The following is a 22,897-nucleotide window of genomic DNA, read 5'->3' on the forward strand; positions in this document are numbered from 1 at the left end:
CTAAATATCAAAGATACTCAAACATAGAAACTTCTAAACCTAGACTTAGTAGGAAATACTAAAACATGGAAACTCCTAAACTCTAACCCTAATGGGCTCGGCCATGAGGCCCTCTAACTGGTTCGGCCATGAGGCCCATCTGGATGGTCTCCATCAAGTAATCAAATTGTTCTATATTTTTTATTTCTAAATATCCTTACCCGTTAAAATTTAATATTTTCTCTCTTAAATTTTTTTGAAATCTTAGGGTTATTCTTCTTTTCTTTTTCAATTTTTTTCTCTTTGATTTTCTGATAGAGTTATGTTATCTGTAATCCACAAGGGAAGAATAGAGATGCAGCAATCACAGTATTGTTTGCCATTGAAATACACAGTAAAAGAAGGAAAGCAAAAGAAAAAAGTCAAATATCGTAAAAAGCTTTTGTAAAATGTAAAGAGAAGAAGATCGAGCAGTGAAGCAAAGTTCTTCAAATTTTATCAAAATTATGTTAGGAATTCATTCTTCAAAATCACTCTAAATGTGCATAAACAAGTACAAAGAGTAGTTAGGATCAACAATTCAAAACCTGTCATTAAAGCTTAAACTCCATTAATCCAAAGATCAAACTTTTGTCTCACTCTGAAACTCCATTAATGAACTAGAAAAACTCATTCATCACTAATCTCTCGTAATTACATATCAAAATCACTTGGACTCATCAAATCCAACGAAATTTGCAAAAAAATCAGATAACAAACTCAGTAAGATACAAGTTACAATATATCGAGTGAGAAGAGAAGATTAAGAGAAGAAACTCAATTGGACACGTGGCAAATTTTGCAAACCGAGTTTGTGAAATCTGCAAAGCTTATTTGCACTATGCAAACCGAATTTACAAGATCTATAAACTGTAGTTTGCGTTTGTGCAAACAGAGTTTGCAATATCTACAACCGAATTTGCACTCTACAAGCCCAGTTTGCAAGATTAGTAGGTCGAGTTTGCATCTTTGAAACCGAGTCTGCAAGACCTCCAAATTGAGTTTGCATTCTGCAAAGAGAGTTTGCAAGATTTGCAAATCCAGTTTGCAAACCAAATAGAAAAAAAATGGCCTTCCTTTTTTAATTTTCTTTTTTGAAAAAAAAAATATTGGAAGTGCATCTTGTGAGGAAGATATTTTAAAATCCTTTCTAAATACATAAATTTTATCGAATCAGACATGTAATGAGAATTATATATATTTAAAATTTAAGAAAGTGGTTGCACAAAAAAGTAGTTTAGTCCTTATAAATATGTTGACCTAAATATTAATTATGAAATGTTTGTTGTCTTTTACCTTTTAGAGCATTACTTAGATTCAAATAGCTAAAATCCGTGGCTAAAGATCTCTTCGCGTCCACTCCCTCGAGCAGGAGAAAGATGAAAAGGAAAATAAAGAGAGAAAAAAAGGGGGAAGAAATAATGCAATATAAAAGATGAGAAAAAATGGGTTTTCTATTGATCCAACTTTGAATCATTGCCTTATTTCTTTCCTCTTTCACAGTAAACAAATTAAGCTAGGTAAGTGTGGTCAACCTTAATCCTTATGATGACGGAATGAACATCACACGTTCCAAAAGAAAGAAAATAATAATGGGTAATTCCAAGTCATTCCTTTCTCTTAACATAAAGAATAGTACAAAATTAGCACCAACTCAATTCTCTAAACTAATTACAGTTGATACCTTTCTACTTCTGGTTGATGACGACATCGACAAATTGTAAGATGCTAGGTCACCACTACTTTCTTGGGCTCGAGCATATGAACTACACCCACAGGTTGCATACCTCGATAAATATGTTTACAATGAGAACTGAAATGATAGCCAGGGAGAAAGACTGAAAGAATAAAACCAATTACTGACAAGTTGTTTAAACTGACTAATAAAGTAACATGGTAAAGAAGAAAACCAATTGAAAGAATTGATGGAATCAACTTTTTTCTCGTGTATTTTCCAAAAAAAAAAAAACTTTTTTCTCGTGCATTGTTAATTGCACTACCAACATCTCGTGCTCACAAAACTTTCCTGCCAGGGGAATAAGGTATGCTCCTATCATAAAAGGTAGACCTCAAATAATCTACTCGCACTCGCAGCCCCTTCCCCGTACACACGCACAAATTCAGTTGTTTGTGAATAACAACCCAAATAATAGTCATACTATTTTAGAAATTGAATAGTCTAAAGCATCTCCAATGCAAAACTCAAGAAAATTTCCATTTGTGTCTTATATGTTCGATTGAGATTCTCACTCCTACGTGATGAAGATAGAGATCTTCAATTCTTTTGTGTCTTCAATGTAAAACCCTAAACTTGTTTTGTTTACTTATATTACATAGTTTTTTTGTAAAGAAATAATTGTCTTTGAAGAGTTGTGCTCACTTGACTAATATTTCCCTTTTACTTTTATAATTATGTACAATATTTTGACTCGTTCAAATCAATTAATATGGTTGATAACTGTTTGGTCAGTTAGTTGTGCATCTACTCTGAAAATCCTGAAATCACGGTAGAAGTAGAATTTATCATTTATTGCTTTTGTTAAAAGTTGTGGAGTAATAAAGTAATAAATGATGGTAGTTATTCAACTTATTCAATAGGAGAGAGGTACTACGAGGAAAACTAACGGGCACTCCTTTAGAGCATCTTCAATGCAAGACTCAACAAAAGCTCTAAAAACTTTAGGTGTCAAGTGTTAAAAGTGGATATTTAAATGATCTATTTTCTACATGTTCATTTTGAGATATTATATTAGAAAACCTAAAACTTATATTTTGACAACGAAATTAATTGATTTGTTAAAGTGGCACTTTTTTTTTTTTTTTTTTTTGATGAGATATGTTTTTTTTTGAATCCAAGGGAAACATATCCATTAATAGTGATAAAATCACAATGATACAAGGATAACAATAATTATTTCTCTCTGTCGGATGCGTCATGCTATTTACAAACCTGTAAATGCAAATGCCTCCTAAAGGGGGAGAAATTGGACTAGACACAGACACTATTGGGATCCTAAAGATCCGAGAAAAGAGACCCTAAAGATCTGACAAAAGGATCCTAAAGATCCGACGAAAATAACTAAAAACCTTGATGACTTCACCGATGGGATTGGCATCCACTGGTTCTTCTTCTTCTTCTTCTTCCTGTTCTTCTTCTTCTTCTTCAGTAGGATCATCATCATATTGGTCTTCCTGATGATTTTCTTCATCTTCTGCCCCATCAATCGTCCTTTTGTTCTTCTTCTCTTCGTTTCGTTCTTCTACGCTTCCTTCGGATCTTTTGGCTTCTACTGATTCTTCTTCTTCTTCTTCTTCTTCTTCTTCTTCCTGTTCTTCTTCTTCTTCTTCTTCTTCTTCTTCTTCTTCTTCTTCTTCTTCTTCTTCTTCATAAAATAACATAAACATGGAGGAACTACACCATTACAGTTACATAAAATAAACCTGGAGGAACTACACCATTACAGTTACATAAAATAAACTTGGAGGAACTACACCATCATGTCGCTGTTAACACTCTCTCTCTCTCAACCGTCTCTCTCTTTGATCTTCCATCTTAGGTTGTTAATGGAGATGATGAGATATGTTAAAGTGGCACTTAGAGACCCTCAAGAAGACGTTTTAAATTTAGAGTGTCCTCATAAAGATCTATAAAATAAATCTTGTCCCATCATTTTAGAGATTCGTGTTAGTTTTGTACAGAGATGGATTTTAAACAAAAAAAATTAAAAAAATCTCATCTGGCACTCTAAGTTTTACTAGTAGGGGTGAACATCGGTTAGATAATCGACTTTTTGAGCCTCTCCGTAGTTCGATCCAAAGGGTTCGGTTATTGTAAATCTCAATCCGAACTAATCTGTTCATGGGAAACCGGAGCAAACTCTGCATGAACGGTTTGGTTCGATTGGATAACCGAACCAAAGGTTAAAATTTTGCCAATAACAAAATTTCGAGTTTTCGAATATAAAACCTGCTACAACTATATTTAGTTCGATCCAAAGGGTTCGGTTATTGTAAATCTCAATCCGAACTAATCTGTTCATGGGAAACCGGAGCAAACTCTGCATGAACGGTTTGGTTCGATTGGATAACCGAACCAAAGGTTAAAATTTTGCCAAGAACAAAATTTCGAGTTTTCGAATATAAAACCTGCTACAACTATATTTAGAACGTGCTAAAAATTAGTATTATCTCGCAATCCATTAAGTCTACATGTACGTGATTGTTTCGACATCGTTTATAAACTTTCGAATAAGATAAAAATGATAAAAATTGAATCTCCAACATTCATCATGTCCAATCATATATTCTTACATACTCTTTCCGTCCCATTTTGTTTGGTTGTTATTCCTTATATGGATGTCCCAAAATGTGTGTTCACTTATTTTTTATAACATTTATTTAATTACTAAGGACAAATCCAACGTGGGGCTCGGGCTCCTAATTTTGGGAGCCCCGAGATTTTTCTCAACTCTAACGTCGGGCTCCCATTATGAACGTGTGCAACATGCGTGTGTAACGTGTGTATGTGAAATTTAGATTTCAATTTTCAACTATAAATTATTAATTGAAATTATTAGATTTGATATTATTTTAGAGAGAAATGGAGAATTTTGAAAAGATTAGAAAAAGATGGATAATGGAAAAAAACTTTTAAAAAAAAGTCAAAATAATTAAACTTTAAACTAAAATAAAAGATTACAAAAAATAAATAAATATATTAAATGGGATAGGGGACCACCCCCATTTAACCTGGCCGATGCGAGCTCCCAACGGATATGTTGGGGGCTGGAAGCCTGGGAGTATGGAGCTCTCAGTCCCACCAGGAGCCCAGCCTCAGGGCTCCCGGGTTGGAGGGTTGGGGTTGAGCTTCCAAACATGATGAAACTTTTAAAACTACCTTATAGTTAGATACTATTAAAAAAATTTAATTGGGTCTACACCTATACCAATGTTGTATTCAATGAAATACTCTATATTAAATAAGGTAGTGTAGGAAAAAAAATTATATTTGTCAACAATAAATAACATATCCTTAATAAGTTGAATTTCCCAAAACTACAAATAGAATGGGACGAAGGGAGTAATAAAGAGTTCGTTTGATTTTTTCGCTTATCCGTCAAACAAATTCATGAACCTAATAAAACCTCTTGATTTTGAACTTTTAGCATCTGAACCTTAAGATAACAATTGGATCGGTATCCAAAGTGCCCAAATATATTTGAATGTAAATGGTTTAGTCGGTTTGGATATTAAACTACTAAACATACTCTCTTTAAGTTTTAGAGTTTGAGTGATGGATATGCTCTAAAATTGGTGGTTCCTTGGGAAATTAACTTCCACTTCATATCTCTTTCCTACGTCTCTCTTTCTCTGGCTATTCTCTCTACCTTACGGAACTTACCGGTTTTGGTTTACCTTGTTTTTGAAATTAAATGCACAAGTCATCTTCTCCATCTTCTTATTAAATAATCATCTTCCAAGATTTTTTCACTCTTCTTCTTCTGCAACTTGTTAAGTTGTTTCCCCGTGTAGAATAACGTGACCCACCGCCATTTCCATCTCATTTATGAGTTTCAACTTGGATACTCTATTAGAGTAGTTGAAGCAGACGAATTATCTACGTGATCTGTTATTTCCACCTCTTCATACTGTTCTACTTCCCCTTTCTCTTCACAGATCAAGTCATCAGGTTTACTCTCTCTCTATATCTCTCTCTACTTCTCCCCTTTCATTTGAACTTAATATTGGTAATTTTCAAGGTTTTGATTCAGATTCGTTCTGTCGACTCCTCTTTTTATTAGTCATTTCTCGTTTCGCTTTTCTTTCTCAAAACAAAATTGAGTTTATTTGACTGATAAATTCAAACCTTTATCGGTTTATGTGATAGTGGATCGCTGAAATCATGCTTGTCTGTCCTCCAATTCGCTTTTTTGTTTCACTTTTCTCATCAATCCCCCCCTTTTATGATTATTACCAAGTGCAACAGATATGCTTCTCCCAAACCCTAAAAACCAGTTTTACCTTCTTTGTGTCCGATTCGTTGGATGAGATTTAAGGGATTACCTGCACTTTCCCTTTCTTCAAATCCGTTACCTTCCGTTCATTTTTTTTTAGTTTCTGTGTGAAGATTTGTTGATTTAGTTGTTATATGAGCTTGATTCGACCAGTTCTATTCCTAAATTAGGGTTTAGCTCTAAGTTCATTCAAATCCATCAAGTCTTGGAAGAAAAGTAATGTCTCATTTTTCTGGTTGATTCTTGGAAGATTTATTATGATATTCCCTGCTTTGTTGTGTATTCTCCATTTTCTAGTACTACCATTTTAAAATGTCTCACTTGTTGACAATATTTTATTCCTCTATCTTCATATGTCACTTTTTCTGTTTTGGGTTTCTTCCTTATAAATTATCATCTACTTGATATGTTTACCTTAATTTAAGATTCACTAATGATCTGATGTTTTCTTGGTCAGCTGGTTTTCTTGTCGGTCTTTGCGAATCGTGTGCTGGATCCACATTTGACTATTATAATCCAACACCAATTAAGGATTTTCTTTTATATAGATACCCAGATTTGAAGTACATTGATTCATGTGTTGTGAGAATCTCCCCAACCAGAACTTGGGTGGTTGACTACTCCGCCACCAGTTTGGAAGTTTGAGATCTGTTTTGATAATTAAATAGGAACATTATCCTCTCTTATCTCCCGGATGTCTTTGAATTGGGACTAAGCAAATGGGGGGCTGTGTTTCAATCAGTAGTAGGAGTACTGAAGAGAAGATTTCTTCCTCGTGTTTGGGTTCTAGATCAGATGGGTCTAGGAGAAAGAAGGGATCACTCTCAGGACGAGTTACCACGTTACAGCATTTACCTTATATACCTAACCGGATTTTCACTAATGGGAAGAGCAGAACTTCTTGTATCTTCACACAGCAAGGGCGAAAAGGCATAAACCAGGATGCTATGTTGGTGTGGGAAGTAAGTTTTCTAAATCTATCAAGCTTTTACTCTAATCGATGCTATTTTTGTTTTGTAAATAATATGTATATGATCCGTATAGGATTTCGATGCAGAAGATGCAATATTTTGTGGTGTTTTTGATGGACATGGACCACACGGTCATCTCGTCTCTCGAAAAGTGAGAGATACATTGCCATTGAAGTTGCTTTCATCGTTGCAATCTCAAGAGTCAAAACGAAATGGATCGAATTTTAACTGTTTTAGTAGGAAAAGTAAACTGAGTGAAGTAGATTCAAACAAGTTTAGCTCATCTGAGGATCAATTGAGTAATCTGTGGAGAGAATCCTTTCTTAAATCGTACAAATCCATGGACAAGGAGCTCAGGTCTCATCCTACCTTGGATTGCTTCTGCAGTGGCAGTACCGCTGTCACTATTGTAAAACAGGTTTTCAACATAACCATCCTCCAAATTTCTTCCTATTCTTCCAACACTTGCCCTTTCTTACTTCTGCTTTGGTGATTGTAGGGGTTAAATCTTTTCATGGGAAGTATCGGGGATTCTAGGGCAATTTTGGGATCTAGGGATAGCAACAACGACATGGTTGCAGTACAATTGACAGTTGATCTGAAGCCTGATTTGCCAAGTATATCTTGATTTGAGGCAGTTTCTTTTTAATGTCGTAATGTATGTATTTCAAACTTACCTATTGCTATCATAATCTATTTCAGAGGAAGCTGAACGAATTAAAAAGTGCAAAGGAAGGGTTTTTGCACTACAAGATGAACCTGAAGTGCCTAGGGTTTGGTTGCCGTTTGATGATGCCCCAGGATTAGCAATGGCTAGAGCATTTGGAGACTTCTGTTTGAAGGATTACGGGGTGATTTCTATGCCTGAGTTCTCCCATAGGGTTCTCACAGAAATGGATCAATTCATTGTTCTAGCATCAGACGGGGTACGTTTCTGTATCTGGTTATAGCATGCATAAATATCCAACCATAAAATGTTTGATGCGCACAGAACCATGTCTAGGAAATATTCAATGTTGAATCCCCTTACCTTAATTGCAACTTGTCCTATGCTCCTACAGTCATTCTATATTGACTTGTTATTTAATTAGTTAGTCGTGGTTTTGTCCCTAGTCCATGAGACCGAAGAAATGCCGAATTTAGACAAACTTGTGCTTCTGGTTGTCAATTAAAATGTTAGAAAGAAGATGATGAGATGATTTATTTATAAGAAGTTAAGAAAACATCCATCTCAGAGTTAATAAATGTTGCATTTTATATTTATTTGTAACATTTCTTATTGCATGGAGGAGAGTTTCAATCTGAGTTTTCTGAAAATTAAGCTCAGAGTATTACCCAGAGAGGGGTTTGTGTTAATATGATACATATGCCATTTTGGTGCATTTAATACTTATGGAAAAGGGTATGCATCAATTTTGTCATTGGGGATAATGAAGATTTAGAAGCTCCCAAGTCCCCAACCATTTAAGTATTTAACCTCCTTGTAAAATGTGCATGTCATTCTAGAACCTTCATCACAAAACTCACGATTTTGTACCTCCGACTTTTCCTGACCTAGAACTCTTGAGTTGGGAGGAACAACCTAAAACTCCATAGATTAGCTTAACGCAAGAGTAACTTTTCATCGATATTTTTAGATGTTATTGCTTTGAATCTAGCCTTACTCAGTTGCTTAATTACTTCCTAGCTAAACAAAAGTTTATATATGCAATTGTTATTAAACTTGTTATTGTCCATTTGTAGGTTTGGGATGTACTAAGTAATGAAGAAGTTGTCGAGATTGTTTCAGCCGCTCCAACGCGATCTTCAGCTGCACGAATCCTTGTCGATACAGCTGCTCGAGAGTGGAAACTGAAATACCCAACATCAAAAATGGACGACTGTGCCGTAGTTTGCCTATATTTGGATGGAAAAATAGATGCAGAATCAGATCCAGAAGATCTAGGTTCATCCACGGCTACGAATCAGAACTACAATTCTAGCACTGCTGCAGAATCTGATGAAAACCAAAACCCAGAACCATCTTTACGAAGAAACTACACTGTCAGGTCTGGTCCGTCTGAAGAGGAAGGTGATCTAGATAGTAATGTACAAATTGAAATCGAAGAGAAAAGAAATAGTGCAGGAACTGGTGAAGATCAAAACTGGTCTGGTTTAGAAGGTGTAACCCGAGTCAATTCACTAGTTCAACTTCCCAGATTTTCTGGTGAGAAACAAAAGGATTCATAATATTGAGTCGTTCTTATGGGGGAATTGTTGTTGTTCTTGTTGTGATAGTATTGGGAGCAGCTGAATTCAGAGTTAAGTGTGAGAATCGTTCTGTATTGCTTTTAATCCAACTCCGTGTTCTCATTACTCTTGTTTGGGATTTTCACTTTTTGAAACTTTTTCCTTGTATAGGCATTGTTTTGATGATTCTCTTTTTTACTTAGGGTTGCTTCTAAGAGCATCTCCAATGCAAAACTCAAAAAAATCTTGGTTCGTCCTATGTGTGAAGTTTTAGTTGAGATTTTCATTCTTAGGAGGCAAAAATAGAGATACTCAAATCTTTTTGTGTCTCCGGTGCAAAATTCTACACTCGTTTTATTTACTTATGCGAAATGATTATTTTTTTTTTAGATAAATATCTAGTAGTTATTTTGGAGATGCTCTGGTCAAGTCAGTTTCACGGGTGGCATTGATCCGGTCAGGGACATGCTCCCTTACACTCTAGGATTGGAGTTAGTACCAAACAATTCAGATGTTTATTGCGACGTGTCAAACATCCAAACCTGGATTTCAAGTGTATTAAAGCTACGATTTAAAGTAATCTTGGATTCTTGGTGACGTCTATGTTCTCGCCACGCTTGCAAGCCCAACAATGAATGAGCTACCAAAACTCTGTGATATTTGTTCGCACTGATGTTATGATCTACACAGGTCTTAGCCCCACGCGGCGTGTCAAGTGCAGGACAAACTTCTTGCCCTCATGCCTTGGGTGTGAGCTTTCCATTGGCCACATGTAAAACATATTTTCTCTTATTTTGTGCGTAAAGCACGGGCTATGTGGAACAGGAGACGACTGTGTATTAGTTCATGAGTTAATGCCTCAGGTAAATTGTGGGTCGACAATGGAGCAAATAGGCTTCAATGAGCCGCAAGATCTTGCCCAATAAAGTTTTACTAAAGTAAAAGTTAGGTTTGTTGAAATGATCAGCAATATATTTATACCCTTACAATGTGTAGAATATGTAGAATAAAATTACTAAAGTAGAATAGAAAATCAAATAATCACATTGATAAATGAGTATTAACTGATAGTATATTTTCACATCTAAAAACATAGAGCAGGGATCATTAGAAAAGTAATTTCCTATAAGAAAAATTGTGTTTATCGTCACATTATTTTTGGGTGGAAATTATTTATGATATCACTAAACATGAATTCCTCATTGTCAATATCACCATATAGGTCAACTAACAAGTCCATTTCATTTTCTCGACCAAAACTGCTTCATCTTTGTAGAATTGTAGCTATACAACTAGGCGACCAGTTCATATAATAATAAGAAATGAAAGTAAATAGGAGTAAACCCTTCATTGTGATGCAATAAGACCCTACATGATAACCAGATTAAAAATAAATTTTTTAAGAATAACCAATTATCCACTGTATTAATATATTTTCACCAATCAGATGCCCCGTCAACAAAAGTTAGTGATAAGTTTTGTCCCATCATCCGATTAGACGTGTGGGGTCACGGTACCATTTGTTCTCTACGTGACTGAACATGTGAGAGGGGAGAGAAATCTATGTTTCTCTCACATGCAGTTCAAGTGGAAGTCCCGGAAAGCGAGTTGAGTATACTTTTTGTTTTATATATGAGCATGTTCAATCTAAGAAAAAGAAATACCGAAATGGTGCTATGGCGATCTAAGGTTCAGTTAAGTCGAGTAGATGCTTTAGCTTTATTAGTTTGGAAAACCACCCGTTTAAACAATATTTCTGAGTAGCCCTAGCTCTTCCAGACACAAAAGCCCACCCACACACATTTTCTTTTTTTTTTTTTTTCTTTTTTTGTTGAAACCCACACGCATTCGTGTATATATATCTGTGTGTGTGTGTGTGTTTGCATATTCATTAGCAATCTTGAGATATGGGTATCTTTGTGTTTCAGTATTATGTAGAGGTTTTGCTTACATTTCTTCTTATGTTGACGATAATTGTTCATGAAACCTACCCCAATATTACTACTACTTGTTTAGCTAATCAAATTAATACTCGTCCCCTCTACTCCTGTTCTGATGGTACCTTCCCTTCCGGCAGCACATATGATTACAACCTCAAGAACCTCCTCCTCCCTTCTCTCATTTCTAATGTTTCTATTCGTAACGGTTTTTATAATACCTCTGTCGGGTTCGACCCAAATACTATTTATGGTCTTGTTCAATGCAGACCTGATGTTTTAATTAGTGAATGCCTATCTTGCTTAAATGTTTCCAGGGTTATGGTAACTGAGAGACTCTGTCCCAATAGTAACGAAATCAAACTCATTTTGGATCAATGCCTTTTATATTACTCCAACCTTAGATTCTTCTCTCAAGTTGATAAAGGAGATATTGGATCAGTTTGGTTTACTAAGAACAGTTCGATCGATCCTGTAAAGTTTCTACTTAAATTAGAAGTTCTTTTTAACAATCTTTCTTCTTCTGCTAAAGCAAAATCGTCGAGGTTTGAGACGGGGAATACCAAGTTTAATGACTTTAATACTATATATGGTTTGGTGGAATGCACTCAAGATTTATCAAGTTTTGATTGTTCATCTTGTTTACAGAGCTTGATCAAGCAACTCAATAGTTGTTGTAGTGGAAATACAGGAGCATGGGTATTTAGAATAAGTTGTAATATTAGATTTGAAGAGACACAATTCTATGGAATGTCATCATCTTCTCTACTGTTTCCACCATCACCCACACTTCCACCACCTACGGAGAATACTCGCGGTATGAAAAAGGTTCTTTTAAGCCTACCACCTGTTTTTTTGTTAGATCAACCTGGCGCACTTGTGACGACCCAAGCCCTAGCAGTTGTCAATATTGTCCTTGCTTTAACCACCTCACACCGGTACGAGATTTTGTTCTTGACGAAGGCTCAACGAGCCCCTAAAAAAGGCCTCGGTATGGACGACGACACACGATTCGCCCGACCATCAGAGTACGCAACGATACCATGGACCTCCCACAACAATATTGTCCTCACTTTAGCCACCACCCACCGTGATATGAGGTTTTGTTTCCCAGAGGAGGCCTCGATTGGCGACGACACACGATTCGCCCGACCATTAGAGTCTGCAGCGACATCGTGGACCCCCCCCCCCCTCCCCACATGCACAACTTTGTCCTCACTTTAGTCATCACCTACCGTAGTATGAGGTTTTGTTCCACACAGTGGAGGCCTCGACATGTGATAGTCCCACATTACTCACGAGAGTGTCCGCAACCTGGACTATAGGTGTACGCTCAAGTTTGGTAAGTACGGAGACCTTTTGGGGGGGCTCGTGGAGCCTTCGCCAAGAACAAAACCTCGTACCTGTGTGAGGTGGTTAAAGCGGGGACAATATCGACAACTGTTAGGGCTTGGGCGTCACAACACATGTTGGCACTGGGTCGATCACGAATTGGCCTATACCTTATACTATTTTTTAAGGTTTTTCATATTTGTGGTGAAGTATAACTGAGGGTTTTTTTGGACTTCATATTTACAGGAAGCACTAAAGGTTCAGCATCATCTTCTCCAAAGATCCTCAAAATAGCTGTTCCTACCATTTTGGGAGCCCTGTTATTATTGACAGCAGTATTTGGTTATTTCCTGAGGAAGAAGACTACTAAATCTGGTACAGGTTGGAACACAATAGAGAACAATCGCCTACTCTTTAACTGTCTGTTGTCACATTAGGAAACTGTCGCTAAATATTTAGGTTGACCACGGCTTTAGAACTATCTCTCTAATAATTACTTTTCTTTTGTTAGATGTGGACAACATTGAAGAGGATCAGCCATTGCAGTTTGACTCTGTCACAATAAAAAATGCAACTGAAAATTTCTGTGATTCTAATAAACTTGGTGAAGGTGGATTTGGTGGAGTTTACAAGGTAAGCTGCATAAATGTCAATAATCTTTAAAAAAAATACTTCAAAGATGTTAATAATTAATTAAGCGACTTCGTTTTACAGGGTCAACTTCTAAGTGGGCAAGAAATAGCTGTGAAGCGGCTATCAACGAGTTCTATACAAGGTTCTCAAGAATTTAAAAATGAAGTGGTGTTATTGAACAAGCTTCAACATAGAAATCTTGTTAGGCTTCTGGGTTTCTGTCTAGAAGGCGAAGAAAGGATACTCATCTATGAATATTTGTCATGTGGAAGCCTTGATCGCTACATATTTGGTTCATACTTCTCTTTATATTATTTTTCGAATAATCAAAGCTGCGAAATAGAGTCTTATTATATTTAGTCTTTTTATGCATAGATGCCACTAGAAGAGCGGAGTTGGATTGGGTGATACGCTACAAAATCATTAAGGGGATTGCTCGCGGTCTTCTTTATCTTCATGAAGATTCTCGGCTTACAATTATTCACAGGGATCTCAAAGCCGGAAATATTTTGTTAGATGAAGAGATGAACCCTAAAATTTCAGATTTTGGCACGGCTAAACTCTTTGGAGATGACCAAACACGAGGAAATACAAGTAGAATAGCTGGTACATTGTAAGTCAATATTTTCACACTATTGTAGTTGCTTAACAACAAATTCACTGAGATGTTTTCCTCCTGTTGCTAAACAATATATTGATTGTGGAATAATGCAGCGGTTATATGGCTCCAAAGTATGCAATGAATGGTGAATTCTCAGCGAAATCGGATGTGTATAGTTTTGGAGTGTTGCTTTTGGAGATTATAAGTGGTCGGAAGATTAACAACTTTCATGATCCCTCTTCTCCATCCCAAAACTTTTTAACCTATGTAAGTATAAAAATTAAACATTAGAAAAGTTTTTTTTCGATCTAATTAAAACTATGATATATACATAATATGTATATTGCAGGCATGGCAACATTGGAGAGAAGGTAGTGCATTAGAGTACTTGATGGATCAGAGTTTAGGAGATAGAATTCAAAGAAATGAAGTAATGAGAAGCATCCACATAGGATTACTAAGTGTTCAAGACAAGGTTGAAGATAGGCCCTCAATGTCTTCTGTTGTTTTAATGCTTAACAGTTACTCCCTCACTCTCCCACTTCCTTCTAAACCTGCTGTTAGAACTAAAAGTCGCGGAAGCTATCGAACCTATCCTAGAAATTGATCCGATTATGAAGATTAATCGAAAAGCTAAGTCAAAATCAAATATGCGAACAGAATTTAACGAGGTTCGGCTTTAAAGCCTACGTCCTCGGGTGAACAAGAAATCTTTATTGAAGGATAGATGAAGACGACTAACACAATCCGCAAGTTCGTCCCAAGATGGTACCGTATAGTAATAACCTTCTATACTAAATCTTCGACGACCGAGAAATTTAACACCGCTAAAAAACTATGAAAAATTTCTCTCACTCTTGCTCTCTCTCTAGCTCTCTAAAGAAGAGTTGTTGTTGCTTGTATTGGTGTGTTGATTACAAAGCACTCAACCCCTATTTATATATATTATAAGCCAAAAAATTGGAAACTGCCTATTGAGCCAAAAAATTGGAAACCATCCCAATTTGGAAACTGCCTATTGCTGCCTCTTAAACCTCCTCTTCAATTTTTAGAAACTGCCTCTTACAATTCTCCACCTCGTACACAATTTGATATACTTCAAATTTTGGACGAACACCAGGATACTCCTTGTAAGATATATCTTCTTTTTGTGACTTCATCCGGCTGCGCCACATGACCATGGCTGCCTACGTACCCTTTTACAGGATCAAGCCTACCGTAGTTCTACCAACCCTTCACATAAAGAAAACCTTGTCGCCATTACGCCCTTTCGGGCAACTTAACACGAGCCGATTTGCAGCAATTCCAGACAATGCTGAAACTTGCTACACGTCACCACTTTAGTCAACATGTCCGCGGGATTCTCATCTGTGTGTACCTTCATGAGAGAAACATCACCTTCCTCTATGACATCTCGTACAAAGTGATACCTGACATCGATATGCTTAGTACGAGCATGATGGACCTGATTCTTCGCCAAGTGGATCGCACTTTGACTATCACACCATACATCCACGCACTCCTGCTTAATCCCTAGATCATCCAGAAGACCCCACAACCACAATGCTTCCTTCACACCCTCGACCATAGCCATATACTCGGCCTCCGTAGTAAATAACGCAACTGTAGATTGTAACATCGATCGCCAACTAACTGGAGCACCATGTACCCTAAATACATAACCAGTAGTAGATCGTCTTCTATCTAGATCGCCAGCATAATCCGAGTCAACATAACCGCTTACCTGACATGTGTCTCCACCAAAGCACAAACCCGTATCAACGGTACCCTTCAAGTACATCAAGACCCACTTCACAGCTTCCCAATGTGTCTTCCCCGGATTCGCCATAAACCTACTAACCACACTGACCGCTTGTGAAATATCCGGACGAGTACACACCATAGCGTACATCAAACTGTCAACTGCACTAGCATACGGTATACGATCCATATGATCCTTCTCCACCGTAGTAGTGGGAGATTGTTTTCCCGAGAGCCTGAAGTGTGGTGCCAAAGGTGTTGACACCGCCTTCGCATTCTGCATCCCGAACCGAGAAACTACTCGTTCGATGTAACCTTTCTGATTCAAGTACAGTTTCTTACTTGACCGCTCTCTCTTAATCTCCATTCCCAGTATCTTCTTTGCAGCGCCCATGTCTTTCATCTCAAACTCTTGACTGAGTTGAGATTTCAACTTATTTATCTCCACCATGCTTCGAGAAGCAATAAGCATGTCATCCACATACAAAAGGAGATAAATAAAGTCACCTTCGCGAAGCTTCTTGATGTATACACAACAATCGTAGTCACTTCTGCGAAAACCATGCTTTAGCATGAAAAAATCAAATCGTTTGTACCATTGGCGAGGGGATTGTTTCAATCCGTAAAGAGATTTCCTCAAACGACATACTTGATTTTCTTTGCCCTCAACCTTGTATCCCTCAGGTTGAGCCATATAAATTTCTTCTTCCAAATCACCGTGCAAGAAGGCGGTTTTAACATCGAGTTGTTCCAGCTCAAGATCACTATGAGCAACAATACTCAATAGCACCCGAATAGAAGTATGTTTCACGACCGGTGAGAAAATCTCATTGTAGTCGACCCCTTCTTTCTGTGCATAACCCTTGGCCACTAGTCTTGCCTTATACCTTGTACCCTTGATCTGGGAAGAATCCTCTTTCTTCTTGTACACCCATTTACAACCAATAACAGACTTACCTTCGGGCAATGGGACAACCTCCCATGTCTTGTTCTTGTGAAGAGACTCCATCTCTTCTTGCATAGCAACCAACCAACTCTCTCTTTCTGCCGCGGTAATAGCTTGTTTGAAGGTGACCGGCTCGTCGTCTTCCACCGAGAGTGCATATTCAACCAGATTTGCCTGCCCGTAATGCCTAAGAGGTTTGTCTGACCCTAACCTCTGTACCGGCTTATGTAACCGTTTCGGCCTAGTGTGTACCGAAACATCCTGCTGTTGTTGTTGTAAAACTTGTGTACCTTCCCCTTGAACCTCCTCATGATCGGGTTCATCAATTTCCTCATCCTGAGTATTATCCTGATGCTCCACCTGATCATGATTCCTAGAAACCCGTTGGTCTTCGGCTTCTACTTCCACTACTTGAGCTTTAGTAGACCCAACATCACCACAACTAGGCACCGTAGCTTTCGCCATAGCTACCATAGATGACTCATCAAACACCACATCTCTGCTGATTACAAACTTCTTGTCTTCCGTACACCATAGCCGATAACCCTTGACTCCTGTAGCATATCCTAAGAAAATTGCCTTCTTTGCTCTATTGTCAAGTTTGTTACCTTTAACATGGTAATAGGCCGTACAACCGAAAACCTTAAGTCTCTCGTAATCTGCATGTTCACCTGACCACACCTCGTAAGGTATGCCGCCATCTAAAGAAGAATGTGGAGACCTGTTCACAATATAACAAGCTGTAGCAACAGATTCTGCCCACCATTCTACGCCTAGTCCCGAATTGGAGCGCATACATCTAGCCTTCTCAAGTAGTGTAAGGTTCAATCTCTCTACGACTCCATTCTGTTGAGGTGTGTTTACTACTGTCCAGTGCCTCACAATGCCTTCCTGATTACAAAACTCCTTGAATGCCCCATCCGTGTACTCGGTCCCATTATCCGACCTTAACGTCTTCAGCTTTCGACCAGTTTTGTTCTCAACCATTGCTTTCCACACCAGGAATGTGTTGAATACCTCATTCTTATGCTTCAGAAAATAAAGCCAGACAAATCTCGAATGATCATCAACGAATGTAACAAAATACCTGGAACCACCCTTGGAAGGTAACTTTGCCGGTCCCCAGACATCGGTATGTACGTAGTCTAACACCTCTTTGCTCCTGTGCTTGCTTGTAGAGAACGTCACCCTGTGTGCCTTCCCGAACACACAATGCTCACAAAACTCCATGCAAGGCTTCTTCATGTCCTTCAACAAGCCTTTCCCGCACATCAAAGATAGACCCTTTTCTGACATATGCCCAAGGCGCATATGCCAAAGCCTCGTACTAGCCGTTGGATCCCTTCCATTGATTCCTACTGTTACATCTCCCGTAATTGTTGTCCCCAAAAGTTTGTATAAATTACCGTAACGAGTACCTCTCATTACCACCAAAGAACCCTTAACGACTTTTATGGAGCCATTCTCTATAATTATCTTACAGCCGTTTCGCTCCAACACACCAAGGGAAATTAGATTTTTCCGCAAATCGGGTATGTGTCTTACGTCCGTCAATGTTCTCACCACTCCATCGTGCATCTTGATACGTATTGTTCCGAGTCCCACAGTTTTACATATACTATCATCACCCAGTATAACTGTACCACCATCTATACTCCTATAGGTAGTAAACAACTCCCTATTTGGACACATATGGTGTGACGCCCCTGAATCAAGCATCCACTTATCGAAGATTTTCTCAGACACCTCTGTCACCGAGAAACATTCATCCGCTTCTTCTGACACATATCCCGCCTCTTGCATCTCTTGTTTCTCCTTGTAGCCTTCGTTCTTTTGCTTCAACTTTCTCTTTGGACAAGCCGCTTTAAAGTGGCCAAGCTCACCACAACTAAAGCACGTTTTCTTGAAAGAGCCTCTAGATTTGGATCTAGATTTCCCGCCCTTTCCCTTTCCCCTTTCATTACTCCTCCCCCTCGTTACAAACAACCCTTGTGCTTGTTCTTTGTCTACTCCACCCGACGCCATACTGCTAGTAGCAACCTTACGAAGGTCATCCGCTAATAGCGAATTTCTCGTCTCTTCCATGCTTAGACTATCACCAACAAGCATCAAAGTTTGAACAAGGTTCTCATAGGATTTAGGCAATGAAAGTAACAATATGAGGGCTTGGTCCTCATCCTCAACCTTAACATCAATATCCTTCAAATCTGAGATAATCCTGTCAAACCTATTCACATATTCCTGAATAGAAGAACCCTCTTCCATTCTACATGTGAATAATTTGGATTTTAAGTAGACCCGATTCGTTAAAGTTTTCGTCATGAAACTGCTTTCCAGCTTTAACCACACACCCGCCGCCGTTGTTTCTCCGTCTACTAGGAACGCCACGTCCCTCTCAAGACACAACATAATGGTAGCCCGTGCTTCGAGATCTAACTCCTCCCAATCCTCATCTGACATATCTCCTGGTTTCTTTCCCGTCAACGTCTTGTGTAATTTCTGCGAGATTAACAGATTCTTCATCTGCATCCGCCAATAAGAAAAATCGTTTTTCCCATTGAACTTCTCTATCTCATATTTCCCTGATTTGACCGTACCACTTCTCGATCCCATCTTCTCTTCGTTCAATCTCAACAAGGCTCTGGTACCAATTGTTAGAACTAAAAGTCGCGGAAGCTATCGAACCTATCCTAGAAATTGATCCGATTATGAAGATTAATCGAAAAGCTAAGTCAAAATCAAATATGCGAACAGAATTTAACGAGGTTCGGCTTTAAAGCCTACGTCCTCGGGTGAACAAGAAATCTTTATTGAAGGATAGATGAAGACGACTAACACAATCCGCAAGTTCGTCCCAAGATGGTACCGCATAGTAATAACCTTCTATACTAAATCTTCGACGACCGAGAAATTTAACACCGCTAAAAAACTATGAAAAATTTTTCTCACTCTTGCTCTCTCTCTAGCTCTCTAAAGAAGAGTTGTTGTTGCTTGTATTGGTGTGTTGATTACAAAGCACTCAACCCCTATTTATATATATTATAAGCCAAAAAATTGGAAACTGCCTATTGAGCCAAAAAATTGGAAACCATCCCAATTTGGAAACTGCCTATTGCTGCCTCTTAAACCTCCTCTTCAATTTTTAGAAACTGCCTCTTACACCTGCATTTTATGATGGAACTAAGTCGACCCTCCCACTCAGTTCAACTGCAATAGACTCAGAGAAGTCTGATTTATATCCTGTTGGGATTTAAAGTTTACTATCGACCTCGGTCTTCCTACTCCTGCGTTTTCGCCTTTTCGCCTTAGATTTGAGCTTGGGTTTTCTGTTTGCGCATGGATTTGTGTTTGGGCTTTTGATTATGTGTTTCTGCTTTTTGATTATTGTGAGCGTTCCACTTTGTAATTCTCATGGTGTATTTATCTTCTGTTTAAGAAAAGATGTTAGCTTTTCAAATAGACATTGGAATGTCATCTTGAAATTGCCCTTAGAGCCTATATTATAAACTAATCAGAAATGCTAGATAATTCAACATTTTCAACCCAGTAAGTGGACAAGTACAACTGGAACACACTTGGAAAAAGAAATGAAAACTTGTAAGAATCTAGGTCGTGCATTTTGTGCTTCAGTTGTACTTGTCCGCGTACTAGGTTGAAAATGCTGGATTGTCCAGTACTCCTTAAACTAATAAACATACCATCTTCTTCTTAAAAAAAATAGGGACATCTTATAACTATTTCAATAAGAGATATCAATTGGAGAGACGTTTTTCCCGTTGATCCTCTCTTAATTGAGAGGGTAAATTAGGCTAAAGGGAAGGTGCAGTTAAACTACGGTAAGCCAAAGCAGAATTTGTGTGAGCGAAGAGTCGTTTACTTTTAGCGAAGTGTTAATTCAACTGAGCTTCTACCCTCAAGCCAAAACTATGCCTGTTTTTATGAAAATTCGACGTAAGATCTGTCAGTTTAGTTTCACAGTTACTATGTATCTAAGTTGAAATCAAACCAATTTTTGTTTTACTTGGTTTGGTTCGACTAAAATGTCAACGTTGGTGTTTCGAAGAAACAAGAAAAAATTACGGGGAAAAGGTGGAAAACTTTAAAAAAAAAAAAACACCCTACAGTCGTTAGTCAGAAATGGGCGACTACGGGCGACAAATCGTTGTCTTCTCCCTCTCCTCTCTCTTTCTCCCTTCTCTCTAAGTTCTGTGAAGCAGTCTGTATCTACCAGACGAGGGTTTTGACGAAGAGACCTCCCCTTCGCCAGAACCATTGAAGATAGTAGAAAGAGAGGGAAAGAGAAGAGACGAGAGAGAGAGAGAGAGAGAGGGGGGGGGGGGGGGGAATAGAGAGAAAGGATGCTGGAGTTTTTCTTGGAATCTCGTAACTTCATTAAAGCCAAGGAACGCAAATGAGTACAGCAAGAAGTTACAAAGAGAGCAAACAAAAATTTGGTCAAAGCAAGGGACCAAATCGAGTAAGTACAATTAACCTAACATTATGGTTGGAGTTAGTGTCGCCCGAGGTGATAGTGGTGGACTGGTGGGAAAGAAGATGGAGGAAGAAGGAAATAAAAACATTAAAAGTGAGTAATGTTTAGACTTGAAAGAAACAAAACAAAATATAGACCGATTAGTTGGATTGGATTCTTATTTCGATCCATCATTTCCCAACCCCCAAAATAAATGGAGGTGTAAACCCACACACCTCACAGTTCCTCAACCACATAGACAACTGAAAACAGTACCAAAGCAAACTTTGCTTCTTCTCCAAAAAATGAGGGGCTCTGACGAACGCCTCAATTTTTGGGGAAACTCACCTGATTCAGAGGAAGATTTCCACAAAACCCAAAACATCAAATCCTCAAAATCCTTCTACGTCTCTCCTAGAGGTCTCTCTCTCTTTACTAGATCATGGGTTCCTCTCTCTTCTCCTCTACAAGGCATCATCTTTATGATCCATGGATATGGAAACGACATCAGCTGGACTTTCCAATATACAGCAATCTTCTTTGCTCAAATGGGTTTTGCTTGTTTTGCCCTAGATCTTGAAGGTCATGGTCTTTCTCAAGGTACCAGAGCTTTTGTCCCAAATGTTGACCTAGTTGTTGATGATTGTTTCTCTTTCTTCAATTCAATTAAACAAAAACCTGAATTTAAGGGATTACCTTGTTTTCTTTATGGGGAATCAATGGGTGGAGCAATTTGTCTTTTGATCCATTTTAAAGATCCAAATGCATTTAATGGTGCAATTTTGGTTGCCCCAATGTGCAAAATATCTGATAATGTTAAACCTAGATGGCCAATTCCTGAAGTTCTTACATTTTTTTCAAAATTCTTGCCTACTTTACCCATTGTTCCTACTGCTGATCTTTTAGATAAATCTATTAAGGTTGATGAGAAGAAGATTATAGGAGGCAAGAATCCATTGAGATATAGGGGGAAACCAAGATTAGGTACTGTAGTTGAACTTTTAAGGGTTACTGATTATCTGAATAGTAAGTTATGTGACGTGAGTCTTCCGTTTATTGTGTTACATGGAAGTGCCGATGTTGTTACTGATCCAGATGTTAGTAGAACACTTTATAAAGAGTCTAAAAGTGAAGACAAGAGTTTAAAGATATATGATGGGATGATGCATTCGCTATTGTTTGGAGAAACTGATGAAAATGTTGAAATTATTCGAAGTGATATCATTTCGTGGTTGAAAGAAAGGTGCTAAAGAGAGTAATATCTTGTTTCTTTTTCTTTAGAAGTATGTATGAATGATTGCTCTATTGGTATCGTTGTGGTTATAACTGCAATAGTATACGTTGAACTTTGTAGTTGTCGGTGTTCTTGTTTCTAATTAGTTTAAAGGAAGAATTAGTTATTTATGAAGCAGATATTGTTTGTCACTGTAAATCATTTTGTTATCTCAATTGTCTATAATTTTATGTGTTTCGGCTTGATAACATGCCTAACTAGTCGAGAACTCGGCCGAGTTACTCACCTTGGCTCGATAGGAATCGGGATTCACCCGTATTCGATCCCGAGCTCGTTTCTCTTAAAAGGATCGAGAGCTCATTTCGCCTCAAACTGCTTCGAAACATGCAACTTTAGAGTTCTCATAGTTTCTGTGAAACAAACTAGATAGCCAATCAGCTTGGTAAACTCAACTCGGAGTCATGAATCTCTCAGCTGCATAGAAGGAAGGAGTGGGCTAAATCCTTCACACCTTGACTTATTGGGACTGTACTTCTACTCGGGAGGCTCTCATCTTCACATCTAAGTTTGTTTTTCTTTCATTCCTTTTGACTTTTGTATTATCTTTTTGCTGTTTAGTTGCCTACTTTCTCGTGAAGTAATAAGTCTCTTGCGTTAGAGCCCTATTTGGCTTGTTATTGCTCTGTTCCTTCGTTATTTGTATATATTGTTTCGCTCGTGCCAGAAAATTTCTTTGCATATAGGCCAACC

General features: G+C 38.0%; 3 protein-coding genes across 5 annotated transcripts; all 3 read left to right on the forward strand.

The window, feature by feature from the left end:
• The first annotated feature begins 4,989 nt into the window (after positions 1–4,989).
• LOC147552075 (putative protein phosphatase 2C 1) lies at positions 4,990–9,491 on the forward strand. 3 transcript variants are annotated; one of them, XM_086666102.1, is made up of 6 exons: positions 4,990–5,707; positions 6,490–6,994; positions 7,077–7,421; positions 7,503–7,620; positions 7,706–7,929; positions 8,747–9,491. In XM_086666102.1, exons 2-6 carry the CDS (start codon positions 6,752–6,754, stop codon positions 9,230–9,232), a joined length of 1,416 nt encoding a protein of 471 aa, XP_086522228.1. In that variant the 5' UTR covers positions 4,990–5,707; positions 6,490–6,751; the 3' UTR covers positions 9,233–9,491. The 3 variants fall into 3 exon arrangements, with proteins under 3 accessions (XP_086522228.1, XP_086522229.1, XP_086522230.1); XM_086666103.1 differs by having other exon boundaries at positions 5,056–5,765; XM_086666104.1 differs by having other exon boundaries at positions 5,268–6,248.
• A 1,648-nt stretch (positions 9,492–11,139) lies between these two features.
• On the forward strand, positions 11,140–14,342 carry LOC147552076 (cysteine-rich receptor-like protein kinase 15). The gene is made up of 7 exons (XM_086668607.1): positions 11,140–12,160; positions 12,748–12,882; positions 13,013–13,134; positions 13,216–13,426; positions 13,510–13,747; positions 13,849–14,002; positions 14,085–14,342. The coding sequence occupies exons 1-7, from the start codon at positions 11,140–11,142 to the stop codon at positions 14,340–14,342; spliced, it is 2,139 nt and encodes a 712-aa protein (XP_086524733.1).
• A 6,704-nt stretch (positions 14,343–21,046) lies between these two features.
• Positions 21,047–22,345, forward strand: LOC147552077 (alpha/beta-Hydrolases superfamily protein). Its single transcript, XM_086666105.1, has one exon. The coding sequence runs from the start codon at positions 21,219–21,221 to the stop codon at positions 22,161–22,163; it is 945 nt and encodes a 314-aa protein (XP_086522231.1). The 5' UTR covers positions 21,047–21,218; the 3' UTR covers positions 22,164–22,345.
• Positions 22,346–22,897: the final 552 nt, after the last annotated feature.

The sequence above is a fragment of the Eschscholzia californica genome, unplaced genomic scaffold (assembly GCF_041429995.1).
Source record: "Eschscholzia californica isolate CP2 unplaced genomic scaffold, dmEscCali1.0.p SCAF_3, whole genome shotgun sequence".
Lineage (NCBI taxonomy): Eukaryota > Viridiplantae > Streptophyta > Magnoliopsida > Ranunculales > Papaveraceae > Eschscholzia > Eschscholzia californica.

Bases quoted from the DNA above. Each gene is read 5' to 3' on its own strand.
- LOC147552075 (XM_086666102.1), top strand. From the start codon at position 6,752: ATGGGGGGCTGTGTTTCAATCAGTAGTAGGAGTACTGAAGAGAAGATT. The intron at 6,995-7,076 runs GTAAGTTTTCTA...TGATCCGTATAG, and splicing joins ATGCTATGTTGGTGTGGGAA to GATTTCGATGCAGAAGATGC. The intron at 7,930-8,746 runs GTACGTTTCTGT...GTCCATTTGTAG, and splicing joins TTGTTCTAGCATCAGACGGG to GTTTGGGATGTACTAAGTAA.
- LOC147552076 (XM_086668607.1), top strand. From the start codon at position 11,140: ATGGGTATCTTTGTGTTTCAGTATTATGTAGAGGTTTTGCTTACATTT. The intron at 13,135-13,215 runs GTAAGCTGCATA...TTCGTTTTACAG, and splicing joins GATTTGGTGGAGTTTACAAG to GGTCAACTTCTAAGTGGGCA. The intron at 14,003-14,084 runs GTAAGTATAAAA...TGTATATTGCAG, and splicing joins CCCAAAACTTTTTAACCTAT to GCATGGCAACATTGGAGAGA.
- LOC147552077 (XM_086666105.1), top strand. From the start codon at position 21,219: ATGAGGGGCTCTGACGAACGCCTCAATTTTTGGGGAAACTCACCTGAT.